Genomic DNA, 23,167 nt, shown 5'->3' with positions numbered 1-23,167 from the left:
AGAAATTACAGTGCCCAAATATGGCAGACTTTCACTCCGCCCCCCCCCCCCCCCAGGACTTCGGCCTCTGCCCATACGCTCAGCAATCGTGGGCATAAAGCGGACTTCGATGCTAGTACAGCTGTGAACGTCTCATTTAATTAGTTGCGGTTGCTTTCACCGCTCCAAAGACTGGATTAACCAGGAAGAAGTTCCACAGGCCCAACCTGGCGCAGTTGCATTTTCCCTAGGACATAGGCCTCGGCCCACACCCTCAGCAATCGCTGGCATAACACGTACTCCGATGCTAGTACAGCAGTGAACGTCTCATTAATGCAGTAACGCTCCTCTTGTTTGGCCCAAACTAGTGTCTCAGATAACTGTGGTAACACGAGAGAAAATACATGTTGCCCAGTGCTGATCCCGACCCCAAGCAGGAGGAGGAGGTGGCCTTACAAGGCCAAGAAACCATGACCAGGACACGCTATAGTCTGTGTGGGAAGCACGTGAGCGGGCCCTGGGACAGGCTCTGTCCCAGCCCCCACCTTGTGTGACCCAAGGTGCCCTGAGTTACATAGCAATGGGAAACCCATGTGTCCCCACACAGATAGCTCAAGATAGCACACAGATAGCAAGGTGAAGTCTTTGCGTTCCTTGGGCTCACCTATGCTGTCACTGCAAAAAAGATTGTATTACTCAAGAACAAATCAGAGTGCCCAACCATGGGAGAGTTTCACCTCGCCACGGACCTTGGCCCTGGCCCACATTTCTGCCCTAGTCAGTCAGTGTATTTGTGCCAGATAGGTAAAACACCGCGATAGGAAGACTTAGTGCACCCACAGTATAGACAGACCCCTGTAACATTCCTGTAGAAAAGGTATAAACAGACCCCAGTAACATTTCTGTGGCAGAAGTATAGGTAGACCCTGTAACATTTCTGTAGTAAAAGTATAGGCTGACCCCAGTAACATTTCTGTAGTAAAAGTATAGGCAGACCCCCTGTAACATTTCTGTAGCACTAGTATAGGCAGACCCCTGTAACTTTTCAGTAGCAGAAGTATAGGCAGACCCCTGTAACTTTTCAGTAGCAGAAGTATACGCAGACCCCTGTAACATTTCTGTAGCAGACGTATAGGCAGACCCCTGTAACATTTCTGTAGCAGAAGTATAGGCAGACTCCTGTAACATTTCTGTAGTAAAAGTAGACGCAGACCCCTGTAACATTTCTGTAGTAATATATAGGCAGACCCCTGTAACATTTCTGTAGCAAAAATATAGGCAGACCTCTGTAACATTTTTGTAGCAGAAGTATAGGCAGACCCCAGTAACATTTCTGTAGCAAGAGTATAGGCAGACCCCTGTAACACTGGTGTACCATGAGTGTAGGCGAAGGCTGGAAAAATTAGTTAGATAACAGTATAGGCGATGGCTAGAAAATTTAGTGTACCAAGGGTACAAGTGTACCCCTGAAAAATTGCTCAACCGTGAGGGCAGGTGAAACCCAGAAACATTTTTAAAGATACAGCTCGCTGTTACTTAATTTGTAACAGAGCCTGGAGGCAAACCTGTGAAAAAAATGGTTTCTGTTAAAATATCAATACTTTTGAAACTTTGAAAAATTGTAAAAAAAATTATAAGCAGAGCCTTTTGGGCCGCAGAAAAATTGGCAGTTCAACGTCATGACGTGCTGTTTTAGGAGGAGGAGTAGGCATCAAAAACCTCCGTTTGCCCGGGTGTCTTTACATGGGACGCAAAATGCTGCTGAATATCTGCAACAAATTCTGCAGCATTGCTGCATCCAAAACAGTCAAAATCGGCTTCAATGAGGATTTTGACTTGAAATCAGCTGCGCACATAACTTTTATTGGAAATACATTTCTGGTATACTGTCATTACATGTGATATGAGTTCATACTGTCATTACATGTGATATGAGTTCACGTGGTCATGAAGCATCACATATTTCTGTTTTCCATCATAGAGATAGCCAAGAATATTTAAACTTTACTAACTGGAAGAGCAGGTTTGATGCAGCGAGGGAAGTATTTACCTGCCATCTACACCCAGGATCCTCCAGTCTCCCATTCTCTGCCTGCAAGCTTGCTGTAAACGTTCAAGTCGTGGCCATAGCTTTCATCACTGCAGAAATGGCACAACATCGGATTATGACCATCTTGCTGTTTGTGTCCCTATCGCTCTGCTTTGAGGTCGCACAGTCTAGATTGAAGGTAAAGTAAATTCTTTATATCAGATTTTGTATTTTACACATTGTATATTTGCAATTATATAGATAGTTCAGGCTTCTATATTTAGATTCTCTCTGTGTTAACAATTGGGGACATTTATTACAAAAAGCCGAGCAAAAATATTATATATACACCGTGACAGAGGCTGCAGAATGCAAGGCTGTTTCACAATCTTCTCCAATTGTTCTCACTGGGTCCGGCACCATAGCATGTTTTCGATACAGACCTACACCAAAATCTGCATCAAAAACCACCGTTTGCCCGGGTGTCTTTACATGGGGTGCAAAAAGCTGCTGAATATCTGCAACAAATTCTGCATCCAAAACAAAGTCAAAATCGGCTTCAATGAGGATTTTGACCTGAAATCAGCTGCACACGTAGCTTTTAATAGAAATACATTTCTGGTATACTGTCATTACATGTGATATGAGTTCAGGTGGTCATGAAGCATTGCATATTTCTGTTTTCCATGATAGAGATAGCCAAGAATATTTAAACTTTATTAACTGGAAGAGCAGGCTGGATGCAGAGTGGGACAGTAAGCTCCGGGTATTTACCTGCCATCTACACCCAGGATCCTCCAGTCTCCCTTTCTCTGCCTGCAGGCTTGCTGTAAACGTTCAAATCGTGGCCATAGCTTTCATTGCCACAGAAATGGCACAACACAGGATTATGACCATCTTGCTGTTTGTGTGCCTATCACTCTGCTTTGAGGTCGCACAGTCTGAGGATGGCTTCAGACAAGAGTGCTTTTGTGCGTGCATATTTGAGCACAGAAACACTCGCCTATTACAACACATGCATTCCCTATGGTGTGTTCACATGTCTGTGTTTTACAGGTGCGTGCCTGTAAAGATAGGACATGCATGCACAATAGGGAATGCAGGCATTGTCTTCAATGGAGCTGCGGCTGCTGTCGGCGGTTCCATTGAAGGCAATGGTCTGCCAGCACCTCGTAATTGTTTTTTAGGGAAGAGCTAAACTCACCTCTCCGCCGCTGCTGTATCCCCTGAGGGGATGAAGAACACATCTGTCACATGCAGCAGATGTTTTTTTTTTCATCCCCCGCAGTGGAATAAAGAATTCACTACTGCAGCTGTCACAGATGACAGCTGAGGTAGGGGATCCAGCTGCCGACACCCAGTAATTGTTTTTCAGGGAAAAAAGTATAAGCCCTTCCCTGAAAAACAAGGAAAAATGGTGTAAAAAATAATAATCGCCACATACTCACCTTCCTTCAACTGCCGGTGCTTAGCTGCATCCTTCCAGCTCTGTCCCCGGCTCTGTAATGCAATTCTTTTAGCAGGCAGGGATTTAAAATCCCCGCCTGCTGAAAGAGCTGCTTGCGATTAGCTGAGGTGCTCAGCCAATCACAGGCAGCTCTCGCCTGTCATTCATTCAGTGAGAGCTGCATGTGATTGGCTGAGGTGCTCAATCAATCAGAAGCAGCCGTCTGTGATTGGCTCAGCACCTCAGCCAATCACAGGCAGCTCTCGCTGAATGAATGACAGGCGAGGGCTGCCTGTGATTGGCTGAGCATCTCAGCTAATCACAAGCAGCTCTTTCAGCAGGTAGGGAATTTAAATTTGCACCTGCTGAAAGAACTGCATTACAGAGCTGGTAACAGCACTGGAAGCATGCAGCGGAGCCCCGTCAGTTGAAGGAAGGTGAGTATGTGGTGTTTATTATTTTTTACACCATTTTTCCTTGTTTTTCAAGAAAGGGCTTATACTTAAAGCTCTTCCCTGAAAAACAATTACTGAGTTCCGTCACCACAGCTGTCATCTGTGACAGCTGCGGTACGGAATTATTTATTCCCCGCGGGGATTTAGAATTCATTTGCTGCATCTGTCACAGATGTGACAGGTGCAGCAGGGAATTCTTTTTTCTCGCGGGGATGAAGAAAACATCTGCCGCATGCAGGGGACATGGCAGCCGCGGACAGGTAAGCATTTTTTTTAATTTTTTTTTATTTACACTAAAATGCCTTTTTCTCAGGGAAGGGCTGATATGTAAAGCCCTTCCCTAAAAAACAATTCAGGGGTGCCTAAAAAACAATTCAGTGGTGCTAGAAGGCCATTGTCTTCAATGGAGCCGCCGTCAGCAGCCGCAGCTCCATTGAAGGCAATGCATGGACCTTCATACATGCGTGTTTTTGCATGTACATAGGTGAACACCTATGTACGCACAAAAACATGCTCGTGTGAAGCCAGCTTAAATTGAAGGTAAAGTAAATTCTTTATATCAGATTTTGTATTTTACACATTGTATATTACCAGTTATATAGATAGTTCAGGCTTCTATATTTAGATTCTCTCTGTGTTAACAATAGGGGACATTTATTACAAAAAGCCGAAAAAAAAATATTATATATACACCACAACAGAGGCTGGAGAAGCATTTCTAAGGCCTTCTGCACACTGGCGAGAGCAATATCGGGCTGTTATTCACGTCCCAATATCGCTCTTACAAACCTTTCAAAACCCATGGATGCATGCAAACAGCATTGCATCCCTGCGGGGCTGAATGAATCCCCCAAAGCAAGAGAGAGGGAGGCTGACCTGCAGAGGATCTTCTACAGATCTCATGTTTGGAGATATAGTGGGGATGAGCGGGTGGGTCTAGATTCCTTATGCCTGCCCATCTCTTGGCTAGAAAGGAATCACTATGAAAACTCCATCTAGCCCAGCCCTCTCTCACCCCTGCTCTCATGAATGCCCTCTGGGAGCCCTCTAGTCCCACCCCTATCTCTCCAAATGTGGGATGATCTCTAGGAAATCCCTTGTAGCTTCACATCCTCTCCATTCTCTCTATGGGGGATTCATTCAGACCCGCTGGAATACAAGGCTATTCCACAATCTCCTCCCAATGATTTCAATGTAGCCGGAGCTACAGCTGCCGGCCCCATTGAAAGCAATGGGCGATATCGCTAAGAGAAAGAACATGCTGCGATTTGTTTTCTGCATAGCACCGCAACGCATGTAAACATTACAGACATGAATGAACACATTCAAAAGAATGGGTTTCATATTTGTGCAAGATTTGTATGTTTTGCAACGCACAAATGTCGCACAATTTCATCACCAGTGTGAAGCCCCCTAAATGGGGCAGATTCCTATACTTTGTTTTGTTGCAATTCATTTAATATTATGATGCCATGGGACATCGGAGCAGCTCAGCAGCTGATACCGGCGGCAAAGCAGGTGCAGGGGCAGTAAAGTAAGACCGGAGCGCAGTAGCCGGCGCCAAGAGGCCACCAGCAGTCCATCGGCAGCAGCAGCGGAGGGGACCAGAACGGAGCAGCAGAGCAGCTGAGACAGGAGTGCAGAGTGAGCGGCCGCCGGGAGAGCGGGTGACGTCACCAGGAGGAGTGGAGGAGCCGATAAGTATCTTCTGTGTGTGTTTGTGAGCTAAGTGTGTGTCTTCTGTGTATCTGGTGTGCCCTAGTTGTGTCTTCTGTGTGTGTGTGTGTCTGGGGGTCTAAGTGTTTGTGAGGGGGGAAAGAAAAAAAAAAAATTGTCAGCGGTTGCGTGAGAGTGGCAGCGTGTGAGTGGTTGTACAGAGGCAGCAGCGTGTGAGCGGTTGCAGCAGCGGCTGAGCGGTTGCAGCAGCGGGTGTGCGGTTGCAGCAGCGGGTGAGCGGTTGAGCAGTTGCAGCAGCGTGTGAGCGGTTGCAGCAGCGTGTGAGCGGTTGAGTGGAGGCGGCAGCGTGTGAGTCTATCTTCACTACTTCCACAAGTAAATTGTAGATCCCCATTAGGATGAGCTCCATGTCTGCCAATGTCATCCAGTGTGCTACTTGTGCAATGTATGCAGTCCTTGATCAGCCGATCGAGGGTGCATACTGTTGCGCAAGATGCGTGCACGTCGCACATTCAGAAGCCAAATTCTGGATCTAAATGAGCAACTGGCAACACTGAGAGCCATTGACAACATGGAAAGGAGTTTGCTGCTCACTGAGCAGACACTTGCTGGGGTAGAGGCGGGGGCGGATGGTAGTACGGAAGAGCAGGGGGAGCAGGCAGTCAGCTGGGTGTCAGATAGAAGGAGGCATAGAGGGAATAGATCCAGGGAGGCTGGTCCTGAACTGGCACAACCCAACATGTCTGCAACGTTGGCAGATGAGGGGGATGCCATTACAGAGCCAGCACCACTGCAGCATGACATGCCCTCTGAACGCCAGGGAGATGACTGCTCCGGTGAGACGGGGACGGGGAGTGCAGGGCAGGCTAGACAGGTTCTAGTGGTGGGGGACTCAATTATTAGGGGGACAGAGAGGGCAATCTGCCATAAAGACCGGGATCGTCGAACGGTGTGTTGTCTTCCTGGCGCTCGAGTTCGACACATTGCGGATCGGATTGACAGATTACTGGGAGGGGCTGGTGAGGATCCAGCGGTCATGGTGCACGTTGGCACCAATGAACAAGTTAGAGTCCCTCAAAAATGATTTCAGGGACTTATGGGGCCAAGCTCAGGGCGAGGACCTCCAGGCTAGTTTTCTCGGAAATACTACCTGTACCTAAAGCCACACTAGAAAGGCAGCAGGATCTTAGGGAGGTAAACAAGTGGCTCCGGAGTTGGTGTAAGAAGGAGGGATTTGGGTTCCTGGAGAACTGGGCTGACTTTGCTGTCGGCTACAGGCTCTACCGTAGGGACGGGCTGCATCTTAATGGGGAGGGTGCAGCTGTGCTGGGGGATAAGATGGCTAGAAGGCTGGAGGAGTGTTTAAACTAGGGACTGGGGGGGAGGGTAAAATGAGAAATAGTGGGGTAGCCAGTGTAACTAGCGATCCGGGTCCAAGCAAAGGGAATGGGGGTCGAGCAGGGGGTGGGGTTAGTACAGTTAGAACTGATAGATCAGCCAATAGTACGAATAGCAACAAAACAAATTTAAAAAACAAAAAAAAAATGATATAAATTGTATGACCACGAATGCACAAAGTCTGATTGGTAAAGTGGGTGAGCTTGAAGCGAGAATGACTGATGAAAATTATGATATAGTCGGAATTACGAAAACATGGCTTGATGATAAGTGCGATTGGGCGGTGAATTTGCAGGGGTAAATCTCTTTAGAAGGGACCGAAGGAACCAGAAAGGGGAGGGGTATGTCTGTACGTCAAACCGAACTTGAAGCCGAGGCTACGGGAGGATATAGGGGTAGGAGACGAACAGGTGGAATCTCTGTGGGTAGAAATACAGGGAGGAAAAAATAACAAAATCCTGATAGGGGTCTTCTATGAACCACCAAAAGCAACAGAAGAAACTGAAAACTTACTACTAAGGCAGATAAAAGAGGTATCAAAGCGCAACAAAGTAATTATCATGGGGGACTTTAATCATCCAGATATAACATGGGAGAAGGAAACCTGCAAATCTTACAGGGGTGATAAGTTCTTGAGAGTAATTAAAGACAATTACCTGAACCAACTTGTGCAGGAACCAACAAGAGGGAGGGCCATTCTGGACCTAGTACTAACCAACAAACCAGAACTTATAAAGGTGGTGCAGGTTGAGGGGCACTTGGGGAACAGTGACTACAATATAATCAATTTTCAGCTGTCAATCAATAGGAAGCCTTATCAGGGAGCAACAAAGAAACTAAACTTTAGTAAAGCAAAATTTGATCAGCGTAGAACTACTATCGGTAACATTAATTGGGACAACATCCTCAAAAATAACGGTACGGAGGACAAATGGGAAAAGTTTAAAAGGATCCTAATCACCTCATGTGAGCAGTTCATTCCCTTTAAAAATAAAAGAAACTCAACTAAAAGGAAACCAATGTGGCTCGACAAGACGGTAAGAGGGGCAATAAACAAAAAAAAGAAAGCATTCAAACTACTAAAGCAAGAAAGCAGCGAAGAAGCGCTAAAATCATACAGGGGAAAAAAAAATATGCAAAGATAAGATCAAAACTGCCAAGGAGGAAGCAGAAAGACGGATCGCCAAAGAGAGCAAAAACAACCCGAAGCTATTTTTTAACTATATTAACAGCAAAAGGATTTGCAGGGAGAGCGCTGGCCCTTTAAAAAATAATGCAGGAGAAATCATTGATGATGACGAAGGGAAAGCAAATCTACTAAACAGTTTCTTCTCAAGTGTATTCACAAACGAAAAGGAAATGCCACACGAGATGCAGGGGAATAAAAGGAACCCCTCACAAAGTATCTCATACCTAACGCAGGAGGAGGTGCGGAAGTGACTAAAGAAAACTAAAATTGATAAATCGCCGGGCCCAGATGGATTACACCCAAGGATACTAAGGGAACTAGGTGACGAGATAGCTAGGCCACTATACTTAATATTTCTAGACACTATCAAGACCGGTGTAGTACCAGTGGATTGGCGCATTGCCAACGTGGTTCCAATTTACAAAAAAGGGAGCAAAAGTGAGCCTGGTAACTACAGGCCAGTAAGTCTCACTTCAGTAACAGGAAAAAATTTTGAGGGGATTCTGAGAGACGCCATCGATGAGTACCTCAAGGAGAATAAGGGAATAACTCCTCACCAGCATGGATTCATGAAGGGTCGCTCATGTCAGACAAATCTGATCAGTTTCTACGATGAAGTAAGCTTTAAGCTGGACCAGGGAGAATCTATTGATCTCGTATATCTGGACTTCTCTAAAGCCTTTGACACCGTGCCACACAATAGGCTAATATACAAAATGAGGCAGCTCGGACTGGGCGAAAACGTGTGTAAGTGGGTAAAAAATTGGCTCAATGATAGAAAGCAGAGGGTGGTAATAAATGGTTTGTACTCTGATTGGACCACAGTCGCTAGTGGGGTGCCACAGGGTTCAGTATTAGGCCCCACTCTGTTCAACATATTTATCAATGACCTGATAGAGGGGCTGCACAGCAAAATATCAATATTTGCAGATGACACAAAATTATACAATATAATTAATGCAACGGAGGACAATGTGTGGCTACAAACGGACATGGATAAGCTGGGGGCTTGGGCAGAAAAATGGCAAATGAAGTTCAATGTTGATAAATGTAAGGTTATGCACATGGGCAGGAGAAACGGATGACACCAATATTCACTTAATGGGGTACCACTAGGGAAAAGTGATATGGAAAAGGATCTGGGGGTTTTAGTGGATAATAGACTAAACTGGAGTAACCAATGCCAGTCAGCTGCTGCAAAGGCAAATAAAGTATTGGGGTGCATTAAAAGAGGTATAGGGGCGAAGGATGAGAACATTATCCTTCCATTATATAAGGCACTTGTCAGGCCTCACATGGAATACTGCATACAGTTCTGGTCACCGGTGCTTAGGAAAGATGTCCCAGTGCTTGAGGGGATTCAAAGAAGGGCAACTAAACTAATACATGGAATGACAGGACTGGAATACCCAGAGAGGCTATCCAAACTGGGACTATTTACTCTAGAAAAAAGAAGGTTAAGAGGCTACCAAATAACCATGTATAAGTACATGAGGGGACAATACAAGGATCTCTCCCAAGATCTGTTTACACCCAGGACCACGACGGTAACAAGAGGACATCTGCTACGATTAGAGGAAAGTAGGTTTCATCACCAACATAGAAGGGGATTCTTTACTGTAAGAGCAGTTAGACTGTGGAACTTTCTACCGGAGGAAGTGGTGATGGCAAAATCCATAGAGGAGTTTAAAAGGGGACCTGATGTATTTCTGGAGAAGAAGGACATTATAGGATATAAATCTTAGGTTAATTATCAATCCGGGTATATAGGAAGGTAAGAACTGTTAGGGGTTGATCCAGGGAACAGTCTGATTGCCAATAGGGAGTCGGGAAGGATTTTTTTCCCCTAAAGGGCTAATTGATTTCTGTCCTTGGGGTTTTTTGCCTTCCCCTGGATCAACACAGGAGGATAGACAGGCTGGACTACATGGACATTGTCTTCATTCAGCCTTACATACTATGTTACTATGAAACATGTTTTGATGGATGAGTGGTAGATGGCAGCAGAGAGGGCAAATAATGCAGGCGGCTCAGTATATTGCATTTACATATCTTTGTACAGTCTAGTGGACTTCGTGGCCATGTGGCTAATGATGCTGGTGGTATCATGTCTAATGAGCGCTTCCCCGACAGTCACAGGAAGCAATCACCAGTGAAAAAAGATCCACATGGGAATCCACAGATTTCCCATGTAAACGCTCCACACAAGAAATAAGCAACATCTACAGTAGCAGCAAAGTAGGTGAGATCCTCGCAATCTCGTCCACATGCAGTGGGAAAAAAAATGCACAAAACCCGTGCGGAGATTGCCATGCAGTGCAGAATTTAAATCTACAGAATGACAATTAAAGCACTGGATACGCTACAGAATCCACCTCTAATAATGAATTCCACATCAGAATCCATGTTAAAATCTGCATCAAATTTCTTACCAAATGGTGCATTTTTTGGTATGGATTTTCTGCTATGGAATACCCGCTGCAGATGTTCCCCAGCAAATCCACCCCATGTGGACATAGCCTTAATGTAGAGGGGAATGGAACATTGAGGGGAGTGTAAGCACAGCAGCCGTCATGAGGAGAGGGGGAAACTATAAGCAAGTCTGCTGGAGCTTCAGAGGAGTTGTGCTGCAGAGCCGGACAGCGCCTCTTAGGTGATCTATTCTTTTGTTTTTTTTACTGCAGCTGGGGCTGCTCGCTAGGGAATGCGGGCACACAGCCTTCTGAAAAAAGTAGCTTGCCGCCTTCAATTATTGACTTATATATGTCCAAGCATGACATGAAAAAGGCACACTTCTACTGCACCTCTGGGATGAGCACCAGCTACTCCGCTGTCAGGCTCTGCCTCATTCATCGTGATGAACAATGTATTTTCCATGGGGTCTACCTACAGGGGGCACTGCTGATCTCCTAGGGAGGGCAGGCATTTGGCAACAAGATCAGCAGGAAGTCCAGGGTGCTGCATACATCCAGGGAAATCTCTTATAAAAGGCTTCAAAGAGACTTCAGTGACATGCAGTAGATTCTTCATGGAATCTGGGAGGTCGCTCCTCCTTCTGGGAACCTTAAGGACATTCCGAGTGACAAGTATGAATCATTTTTATCTCCTTCCTGTGACATAAATGTAAAACCTTATAAACAAATTCACTAAACATTTATTCCCTGTGTTTTACATCTAGAACGATGGAGATCCGTGTATATACAGCGATGATTGTGAGAGCCGGTGTTGCCACAGGGATTCCTCTAAGGGCTCTGGGAAATGTGTCCAAAAATCAATGGGAGGTGTGAGATGCTACGGCCCGGTGAGTACCTGTAAGCCGCTGTTGTATTGGTTTCTCCTCCCCGCACTCAGTTTAGGGGCTCATTTCCACGGACGTATGCGTAAAATGTGTGAGCCGGAGTATCGCTGTGTATATAGTATTCACTACGTGCAGGTAAGATAGGGCAGCCCTATCTTCTCCCAAAAGTACAAATTACGGCCGGGAAAAGAAGTGATGAAAATAAAAACCACTGAAATCCCATCAAGATCAGTGGTTTTTTTTCCTGTTATATGGCTGTGATTATCACGGCAGTAAAAGGGGACAAAACCGCGATCATCTGAATCCACTCTAAAATAGATCATACTGCGTCTTTTTTACGCACGTATTATACGCAATGAAAAACACCAGTGTGGGGGCGTGGCCTGGAAGGAGACCTGGATGGACGCATCCTAATACAGCTCTCCTTATAACCTACCCAGCGACTCACAAGCGACGGGGAAACAAGCCAAAAACAACCCCACTCATCATTGGAAACCTTCCTCAACACCGGCAATATGCCCAAGAGAGAGAAAAACCTGCCTCCTAAGAGACTCACAGACTTTTATGCCACACGGAGCCGCGGTGAAGAAACAGAAAATGGTGCTCAAGGATTCCCGCGCTCCAGGAGAGAGGAGGAGCAGGTGAAAGCCACACTTAACCCTGCCAGAGAGGACACATGCCGCTGTGGAAGCAGAAGCCTCCCTAAATCTCCTCAAGGTAGGATAAATTTGCTCTCTGCTTTATCCGGAGACCCTCCGCTGACAGCAGATGCCGGCGATTTGTCAGGCAGCCGCGTACGCCGGAGCTCGGAGGATACTCCTGCAGCCGACTCAGCTAGCACCTCCGCTATCTCTCCCGCTGCATCCCCGGCCAGCCCCAATAAAGCCCGGTTGAAAAATAACAGCAGAGATTCCCCTGCTGCACACAGCTCTCCTCGGGGACCCCCCACGGAGCCCCCCCCCCCCCCCCCGCGCGGCGATCAGTAGCAAAGCAGCCGCGGCTCGGGAAGTTCTCCTGCCCGCCCTGACAGTAACACAGAATCCCCGACCCTGTCACTCTCCGGGTTTACTGTAACTCTACCAGAAGGGGAACAGGCTACCCCAAACAACAAGAAAGCCCATCAAGAGGCTATTATAGGTCCTGGACACCAACACACAGTTAAAAACAGAGACTCTTATAAGCACTCTGCCTCTACACTGAAGCCTTATAGGAGTGCACAATTAACCCCTGAAAAAGCTCTCTGCAATAAGCCTCAATCTGTACATCCAGAAAAAAACACAAGTTACTGTGGCAAACAGGCAATAAAAGCTTTTAACAATGCAGAACCCAATATAGAAATTAAATCATGCGATATTCCTCAAAAAGTATGCACATTTCTGGAAGACCAAACAACAGCACGAAACGACTATACCCTCACAGATACACATGACCTCACTAAAGCAACACACTCTGAGAGTGTTCCGAACGACCCGCCAGTCACGACCAACAACCCTCCTCCGAGCTGGGCTTGCATAAACCCCACCGACGTATCTCTCCCCACTCATATGGGGATAAACAGCAAAAGGGGACCACAGCGCCCACCGTCTAACTCAGCAACAGCAAAGAATAATAATTCAAACTCTTCCAGCCCATTAAAACAAAGAGCCCGCTACTCTTCCAACCCTGACCTCTCGCAAGAAATGACCCTACAAGATACCTACAAGATATTCCAGCTATCAACCAGGCAACCTCTGAGCTGTTTATGAAAGAGGCTATGCTGGCATTACAGACCTCAATACAAAAAGATATCGCCAAAAGCCTAGCTGGCATAAATGCGTCAGTGGAGGAACTGGGAGGTCGAGTAGACCATACAGAGCGTAAAATGGAAGAATTCGCATCAGCCCATAATTCACTGGTGGACTCACATAACAATTTGGAAGACGAAGTTGAAACCTCGCGAAATAAATTGGAAGATATCGAAGATAGAAATCGCCGAAACAACATCAAGTTTAGAGGAATTTCCAAATCGATCCCGCCTGCTGAGCTTCTCCAGGGCCTGATGCGAGCGGTTATCCCGCAATGCTCTCCTATAGACCTCACTATCGATCGAGCACACAGACTTCCAAGAGCTCAGAACATTCCGACTTCCTATCCACGAGACACAATTGCTCGAATCCACTTCTTCCACATTAAAGATCAATTAATGCGAGCCTCAAGACAACTGCCGGCTTTACCAGCACCCTTTCAGAATATCACACTCTTCGCTGACCTTTCCCAAGCCACAATAATAGCCAGGAAGAAGCTTGCCCCTGTAACAGCCACCTTACGAAACCATGACATAAGATATAAATGGGGCTTTCCAACAAAAATTATCATTACAAACAGCGGGAAAACTTACGTAATTGTCAAGCCCGAGGAAGGTATGGAGCTTTTACGGAAATGGAATTTGCCTTGCCCAACACGTCCGGACCAAAGCAAGACTCAAGAGAATAAACCCTCTCCCAAGATCCCACAAGAGTGGAAGGATGCAAGCTAAAGAGACTCTCACGCTGATTCCCATCTGACAACCACAGGTTTGCCACACGTTTCTCGTAAACTTTCCCCCAAGTTTGCGCAGTATGACTCACTGCACAATTGTATGTACCTTTCTAAGTTTATTTCAAATGTTTTATGTTTTTTCAAAGGTATCTCACAGTGTAAATTTATATTATACTAAATTGCATTTTCGGCGTCTACACTATCGATTCATAGCAATGCCAACGCATCCCTACCATAGATTAAATGGCTTTGAAGTTATTGTCTCTTAATGTAAAAGGACTGAATAGCCCTTACAAGAGATCTCTCCTGTGGAGGGAAACTAAAAGGTCCAAAGCGGACATAATCTGCATACAGGAATCACACTTGCAGAGATCAGACACCAATAGACTCTCAAACAAAGAGTTCTCCCAAATTTTCTACGCTAATGGCCCTAAGAAAAAAGCGGGAGTCTTCATAGCAATAAAAAAAAACGATTGCCTTCCAGTTAATACGGGAGCTGCAGGATGATAAAGGGAGATTTGTTGCCTTGACATGTAAAATTAACAATACAACATTTACCATAGTAAATGTTTACGCACCCAACACCGGACAACGTGCCTTTTTAAATGGTGTCCTCAAAAAAATTTCCCACCTGGTAGAGGGGAATCTTATAATCTGTGGGGACTTTAATAACATCCAAAAATCAGAACTAGATTCCACATCGAAAAGTAGCAGACCTCACCCCACTTATATGAGTGGCTCCAAAAGGAAGACTTGTATGATGTGTGGCGATGTAAACATGCCTCCGAAAGAGACTACACATTTTACTTGCATAGACACAACACTTACTCCCGTATCGACATGTTTTTATCGACTACATGGCTTCTACCAATGATAGTCAAATGTGAAATAGGGGATATCACTTGGTCGGACCATGCCCCGATCACTCTGTCCATCCAGCTTACCCATTCGCATCCGAACACCTTTACTTGGAGGAATAACACGCATGTAATGTCCCTAAAAGACAATATCGTTAATACAGAAAAAATGCTTAAAGAATACTTTGTCTTTAATTCTCTCCCATCCATTAACCCTGCTACACTATGGAATGCATATAAGGCATTCATAAGAGGTATTCTTATTCAGCAAACAGCAAACCACAAAAAACAACGCAATGCAACTCTCACAAGCCTCCTATCTAAAATCGCGACTTTAGCCGCAGCTCACAAAGCAGATGCCTCCTTAGCGAATTTATTACTATTGAAAAAAGCAAGAACTGAATTACAAGCGCATCTTGCAATAGACCATGAGTAGTATCTAAAAAGACTTAAAATGCTACATTACTACTCACACAATAAAGCGAGCAAATTAATGGCTAATAGAGTTAAAGCGGAAAAAGCAAATGCTAAGATCCCCTATCTAATCTCGCAGACCTCAAAACACAAAATTCATGCTCCACAAGAAATCGCCGAAGAATTTAGTAAATATTACAACTCTCTTTACAACTTAAAACAAGACAAAGACACCCTACAACCCGACGAAGAGACAATTAATGCATTCTTATCAACCTTATCTTTACTACGCCTATCACAGACACAAAACCAAAAACTATGCCTTCCTATCACAACGCAAGAGGTAGAACAAGCCATCAGATCACTTAAAACAGGCAAATCCCCCGGCCCAAATGGCTTCGCAAACGAATACCTTAAATTATTTGCACCAACTTTGCTCCCTCATGTATGCAACTTTTTCAATTATATTATGACAACAGGTAACGCACCCCCAGAAAACCTAAAAGCAACTATAGTCACTATACCCAAGGAAGGCAAGACCCCTGATATCCCAAGCAACTTCCGACCCATATCCCTTCTTAACTCAGACATTAAGTTATATGCAAAAATCATAGCAAACCGACTATTCCCAATCTTACCCCAACTAATTAAAAATGACCAAGTAGGCTTCACAAGAGGACGTCAGGCCCCAGATGGAACAAGACGACTAATAAACCTGATAGCTAGCGCGGACGCTGCACGAACGCCTTCTCTGCTCCTTGCCTTGGATGCAGAGAAGGCGTTCGATAGGGTGCACTGGAGATTCATGCAGCGAACACTGGAAAGGTTTGGGCTTTCGGGTCCGATTCTCTCAGCTATAACGGTGCTCTACACTACTCCGTCGGCATCTGTTCTAACAAACGGCATTTTATCCAAACCGTTCCAAATAACCAACGGCACGCGCCAAGGTTGCCCGCTATCGCCCCTAATCTTCTCATTGATGATGGAACCATTAGCGGAGATGATAAGATCCAACCCACTCATTCAAGGTATCCCTATAGGCTTAAAAGAGCACAAAATAAACCTATTTGCTGATGACGTAATTCTAACCTTGACTAACCCCGGAACCTCTCTTCCTCAAGCGACCTCCTCACTATTACAGTTTGGAGCTGTCTCCTACTATAAAATGAATCCCACAAAATCACAAATGATGGGGATTCACTTAACTAAAACAGAAGAGAGATACCGAAAATCGGCGTTCCCATTTCAGTGGTGCCCTTCGTCCCTACCTTACTTGGGAATGATACTGATCCCCTCAATTGAAGAACTTCCGACTTCCAACTTCTCACGGCTGGAGACTACGATACAAAAAGAACTAGACCGTTTAGCCAAATTCGAACCCAGCTGGATGGGCAGAGTGATCTTATACAAAATGCTTATTTTTCCCCGCATATTATATCTCTTTAGGACTCTCCCTGTGGTTATTCCCGAATCTACTTTTAAAACTCTCCACCAACAGATGAACAAATTCATCTGGAGAGGAGCCAAACCCAGAGTGGCATTCTCCATCCTAAATAGACCACTAAAATTCAGAGGCATGGGTCTTCCCAACCTCCGCAATTATCATAAAGCATTTCTGATAGACCAAAGCAGACACTGGTGCAGAGCGGAAACGGACAAAGCATGGGCCCAGATGGAGTCCCTATTAACGGGAATAACTGAATGGAGAACATATCTACTAGCGTCAATTGTTCAGACCCAAAGGGACACTCAACGTTCCCCGACGGTCCAGGCTACGGCGCAGGGGTGGAGGGCATTACAAGCTAAACCAAACTCGGACCTAACTAACTCAATAAAAATTCCGCTCCCATTTCTTAGCCTAAAATATTTAATATCTGAATTATCCCTGAGTAACTGGCCACACAGAGCAACTATGAAAGTCTCCGACCTATATAGTGGAGACTCCATCTTGCCTTTCTCCCAGATACAAGCAAAATATGCAATTCCACAGTCAGAATACTATACGTATTTACGGATCTGTAACTTTCTGAAAGTAAGTAAGACTCTCAGCGTTACACTTCCATGCCTACTAAGCGACCTACTAGACGGAAGCCTGGCCTCACGGAAAAAACTCACAAAATCAACCTATACCAACTTGTCTGGCATCCAATATTTCAAAAAAACGGTTAACTTTCTAAACTGGGAAAAAGATCTAAACAAAAAATGTTCCCCCAGGACATGGTGCGAGGCCTTGGCATGGGCCCATAGGTCCACCTCCTGCGCTTCTCACTGGGAACAATACCAGAAACTCTTGACAAGGTGGTATTGTTCTCCACTAAGGCTGTCGCAGATGAAAAAAGACGTGTCCCCCCTGTGCTGGAGAGGATGCGGTGGAGTGGGCTCCCTGCTACATATATTCTGGTCGTGCCCCCAAATATCTTCCTTCTGGAGAGGGATTTCTCAATACATAACTACTTTTCTACCGCTCTTGAAGAAAATTGAACCAGAACTAGCCCTTCTCCTTATAGGTATAGGAAACATACCCAGAAGTCATAGGGTAATTATATCTCATATTCTCCACTCTGCGCGTTTACCAATAGCAAGGAAATGGAGATCTGAGCATATTCCCACCATAGAAGAAATACAAGAATCTGTTAACCTAAATTGTATCTATGAGAAATCAATAGCCCACCAAAAAAACACTCTGGCCCAATTCAGGAAAGACTGGGCAGTATGGCTACAGATAACAAAAATGCCGATAGGTTTCGACTAAACGAATGCAAATGGTCTCCTTTTCTTTCCGGAGAACCGTTCGCCTTCCCGCCCATCCTCCCCTCTGGGGGGGAGGGTATGGCGCCGAACCCTACGCGCATGGGAAGTGGCTGTATTGATATGTTAGTGTTAATGTGTCGATATGGGATGATCCAATTCTCGATAGACTAAGATAGCGCTTTATTTGAATGCACTCCTTGTTTGGGGAATCCTAAACAAAGAACAGTATAAAAGAATTTCAATAACTTCCGCTTAAATGCAATTGCAAATGTTCATGATACCTTTGATATTTAAGGTTATAAACTTTCCCATTGTCCCTATCCTTTCCCCTTCCCTCCTCCCCCTCCCTATCTCCCCTCCCCACACAAGATGTAATATGCAATGTTCTAGAACTATTAATGAAACTTCTGCATGTCAATTTCAAATGTTGTATATTTTGGAAATGCCAATAAAAACGGAATGTTTAAAAAAAAACCAAACACCAGTGTGAGTGGGACATGCGAAAATCAACGTATTTGAATTGCTACGATGCACCACATATTATGGTGCGTAATACGCAATTCAAATACGGTCGTGTGAATGGGCCCTAATTTCTTGTTAAGATGGGCTTTGAACTGACAGATCCGTGTAATCCTTCCAATGTGAAACTGCATGAGTGAGAATTCCCACTAGATGACCTGCAGCTCGGATTGGCAGAGCATTCAATACAATCCTAAAGTAATGCTGATTTAGCTGCAGATTTGGGTGCGGAATCTGTGCCCAATTGTGCAAGTATATTTTACCATGTGAACGAGGCTGAAGGGCCTTCTGTCTCTAAGTATTTTGCATTTCTTATACAATATAAAACCCGGGACATCTTATATGAGAACTATACATGGAGGGGTTGGTATTCTATTGCTGTAAGGGCTCACACCCACTGGCGATGCGAGAGTGAGTGAAAACGCATGATAATGATACCAATCATTTTCGGTGGTTTCATTCTCATTAACGATGTTTTCACACTAACCTCGCATCACAAAGAAGAATGTGCGATATTGCCAATTGTTTTCAATGAGGCCTGCAGCAGCAGTGCTGGTCCCACTGAAATCAATAGAAGATCACAAAGCAGGCTAGGAATTCTCCCCCGAGAGAGAAGTGAGAGGGGGGGTGTAGCTACAGGGGGATCTGTGACATATCTCCCCATATTTGGAGATATAGGGGGCGGGGCTAGTGGGTTTCCCTAAAGGGGTGGGGCTTGCAACGGGCAGGGCTAGATGGGATTTAGTAATCTCTTGCTAGCCAAGTGAGGGGGCGGGGCTAGCGGTTTCCAGAAGGGTCCTACAAAAGTGCAATCACTTAATTTATGTAGATTTCAAATTCACGCAGTGCATGCAAGGTTTAAGTACGGGTTAATCTGCCCTGAAACAGAGCTAAATGTAAGCTGCCTGGCAAGCAGCTATTCTCATTGGCTGCTGGCAGTCTGAGCTCTAATTGGCCAATCTGTCTGGAGAGTTGAACAATTTGATTGCCTATCTGATGGTGGGGTGACAGTTGGGAAGCAGGGCTTGATTGGAAGTAGCAACAGAGCCCGCGCAGGAAGACATGAAAGGAAGGCCTCATGCCCACGGCTGGATAAGATTCTGACAGCGAGATTCACTAAGGGGAATGCGAACAGTGTCCGGCATTGACCTCCCACTTACCTGTCGGCGTCTTCTCTCTGCGCTCTGTGATGTGCCGGCAGGCGCACAGCCACGCATGCGCAGAGCAGAGTCGGCGTGTCAGCAGTGACGTTTCTGTGCTTTGATCCAAATTATGTAACTCCTTACATCCTGCGATCTACAACGACCATAGCATCTAGGTGATTAGATAGAAAGACAGAAACTTAGGAAAGGCCTGCAAGCAGCCTACCATTGTGTGATTATTAGACTGATCCTTCAGCATCGCCTAATAGATGGCTTTGCAGTTTTAGATGCATGTGGAATAATTCTTTGCTGTATTGAGCACCAAAGATCACATTGTGTGTCTAAATAAAAAACAGAATAAATCTTAACATATAATAACAGTATTTTAGGATGAAAAATGACTTGTGTCCATCCAGTTCAGCCTATTAACCCCCAGTGTTGATCCAGAGAAAAGCAAAAAGACCACTTTTCTCCATTTTTCTCAAACTCCAAGACAGGCAATCAGAACAAGTCCCAAATTACCGATCCTGCTGAAGTTATTAGTAATTATAACATGTAATAGTACATCCAAGAAAGGTGGCTAGGCGCCCTTTGAACTCTTCTATTGAGTTTTCTATCACCATGTCTTCAGAAAGAGCGTTTCATAGTCTCACTGCTCTTACAGTAAAGAACCCCCTTCTATATCGGTGTAGAAACTCCCTTTCCTCTAGACACAGTGGATGTCCTTTTGTTACAGTCACAGTCCTGGGTGTAAGCAGTTAGGAGAGATCTCTGTATTGCCCCCTGATATATTTATACATAGTTATTAGGTTGCCCCTCAGCCATCTCTTTTTTAACTAAATAACTCCAATTTTGATAACATTTCTGGGTATTGTAGTCCACCCATTTCATTTAATAAATTCAGCTGCCCACCTTTGAACCACTCAAGCTCTGATATATCCTTTGATTATTGGTGTCTAGAATTCTACACTATTCCATGTGCGGTCTGACCAGTGACCAGTGTCCTCTCTGGTGTTAATTACTTTACAGACTTTTGTATCATCTGCAAATATTAATATTTTACTGTTCTATCAAGTCATTAATAAATATATTAAAAAGAATAGGATCCAAAACCAACCCCTGTGGAAACCCACTATTAAAGGGGTTGTCCTGCGGCAGCAAGTGGGTCTATACACTTCTGTATGGCCATAATAATGCACTTTGTAATGTACATTGTGCATTAATTATGAGCCATACAGAAGTTATAAAAAGTTATTCACTTACCTGCTCCGTTGCTGGCGTCCTCGTCTCCATGGTTGCCGTCTAATTTTCGCCGTCTAATGGCCAAATTAGACGCGCTTGCGCAGTCCGGGTCTTCTTCTCTTCTCAATGGGGCTCCGTGTAGCTCCGTGTAGCTCTGCCCCGTCACGTGCCGATTCCAGCCAATCAGGAGGCTGGAATCGGCAATGGACCGCACAGAAGAGCTGCGGTCCACGGAGGAAGAAGATCCCGGCGGCCATCTTCAACCGGTAAGTATAGAAGTCACCGGAGCGCGGGGATTCAGGTAAGCGCTGTGCTGTTTTTTTTTTAAGTCCCTGCATCGGGGTTGTCTCGCGCCGAACGGGGGGGGGGGGGGGGGGGGGGGGTTTGAAAAAAAAAAACTGTTTCAGCGCGGGACAGCCCCTTTAATGGTGACCCAATCAGAATATGTACCATTTATAATTCCCCTCTACCTTCTATTACTGAGCGAGTTACTTACCAACTTACTCACATTCTGACCCAAACCAAGCATTTTCATGTTATATACCAACCTTAGAGTGGCTTCAGAAGAGCGTGTATTTTGTGTGTGGATATGTGCGGACAAAAACACGCGTCTATTAGTCCCAATGCATTCCCTATGGTGTGTGCACATGTCCATGCTTTACAGGCATGTGACTGTAAAGATAGGACATGCGTACGCCATAGTGAATGTACTCATTCTTTTCAATGGAGCCGTGGCTGCAGCCGGTTGCTCCATTGAAAACAATGGTCTGCAGGGAACCTTATGCATTTTTTTTTTAGGGAAGGGCTTTACATATAAGTAGAGATGAACAAGCACCAAAATGCTCGGGTGCTCGTTGCTCGAGTCGATCTTTCCGCGATGCTCGAGAGTTCGTTTTGAGTAACGAACCCCATGGAAGTCAATGGGCGACTCGAGCATTTTTGTATATGACCGATGCTCACTAAGGTTTTCATTTGTGCAAATCTGCAAAACCTACGAAAGTGATGGAAACGACACAGAAACGGATAGGGCAGGCAAGGAGCAACATGCAGGGCTGCATCTCAGGTTCCCAGGTCTCACTATTAAGCCACAATAGCGGCAAGAGTGCCCCCCCCCCTAACAATTTTTACTTCGGACAAACCCTCATTAGCAAGGCACACCTTAGCTAAGCACCACACTACCTCCAACCAAGCACTGCCTGCGGGACACACCGCTGCCTCTTCTCCTCGGTTACATGCTGCCCAACCCCCCCCCCCCCGCACGACTGCGTCCGCAGCGCACACAAAAATGCCCCTGCGTAGCCTTCAGCTGTCCTCATGCCACACGCTGGCCTCATAGCCACAGCACCCTCATGTCTATTTATAAGTGCGTCTGCCATGAGGAGGAACCGGTGGCACACACTGCAGAGGGTTGGCAGGGCCAGGCAGTGACCCTTTTTGAAAATGTGGGCGATAGCCCACAATGCTGTTGAGAATTGATAATAGATTGACGTTCCATCTTCATTCCAATCCTGTGCCACCTGTCAGGATCTGCAAAGGTGGGCATAAAGGGGAGTCCACTGCCAGCCCAGCACTTCTACACATCTCCACAATGCAGCAATACTTGGTGTGGGAAGTATATGAGCGGGCCCTGGGTCAGCCTCTGTCCCAGCAAACACCTTGTATGGCCCAAGGTGCTGCGAGTGACATAGCAATGGGGACTCCATGTGTCCACACACTACTCATTCTGTTTGGGTGTCGGATACCTCATCGACAATGCAAGGGGTAAACCATCTGCACTCTGCACCCTATCCAAGTCAGTCAGTGTTTTGGGGACAGACAGATACAACTCCGCTATGGCAATTCTGTGTGCACCCGCAGCATGGGTGGCTAGCAGGTACACACAAACGGTACAAAAAGAAATCCCATTGCAGTGCCCCGGATAGCTGACGTTACGTGAGAGGAAATACATATTGGCTGCAGCCCACACGCCATGCCATAGACATTCAGGGATTTTTTTAAAAAGTGCCAGGCAGGTAGAACTCTGCTATGGCAAGTCTATGTGCACCCGCAGCATGGGTGGCTAGCAGGTACACACAGACGGTACAGAAAGAAATCCCATTGCAGTGCCCCGGATAGCTGAGGTTACGGGAGAGGAAATACATATTGGCTGCGGCCCACACGCCATGCCCTAGTCAGTCTGTTTTTTTTTTTGGCTAGATAGGTAGAACACCGCGATGGGAAGACTTAGTGCACCCATAGTATACACAGACCCCT

General features: G+C 45.5%; 1 protein-coding gene across 2 annotated transcripts in view; it reads left to right on the top strand.

Annotated features, from left to right (window-relative positions):
* Positions 1 to 2,068: 2,068 nt before the first annotated feature.
* The window catches only part of LOC136614437 (leucine-rich colipase-like protein 1), a 167,757-nt gene continuing 146,658 nt past the window's right edge, over positions 2,069 to 23,167 (top strand). For both annotated transcript variants that reach the window (XM_066594113.1, XM_066594112.1), the window contains exons 1-2: positions 2,069 to 2,207; positions 11,353 to 11,475. In XM_066594113.1, coding sequence (XP_066450210.1) covers positions 2,127 to 2,207; positions 11,353 to 11,475 — 204 coding nt within the window. In that variant the 5' untranslated portion in view covers positions 2,069 to 2,126. The remainder of the gene's footprint in view (positions 2,208 to 11,352; positions 11,476 to 23,167) is intronic.

Source organism: Eleutherodactylus coqui, chromosome 1, assembly GCF_035609145.1.
Source record: "Eleutherodactylus coqui strain aEleCoq1 chromosome 1, aEleCoq1.hap1, whole genome shotgun sequence".
NCBI classification, from domain to species: domain Eukaryota; kingdom Metazoa; phylum Chordata; class Amphibia; order Anura; family Eleutherodactylidae; genus Eleutherodactylus; species Eleutherodactylus coqui.
Note: the sequence above shows the minus strand (reverse complement) of the source record. Positions and strands in the feature narration are given on the sequence as shown.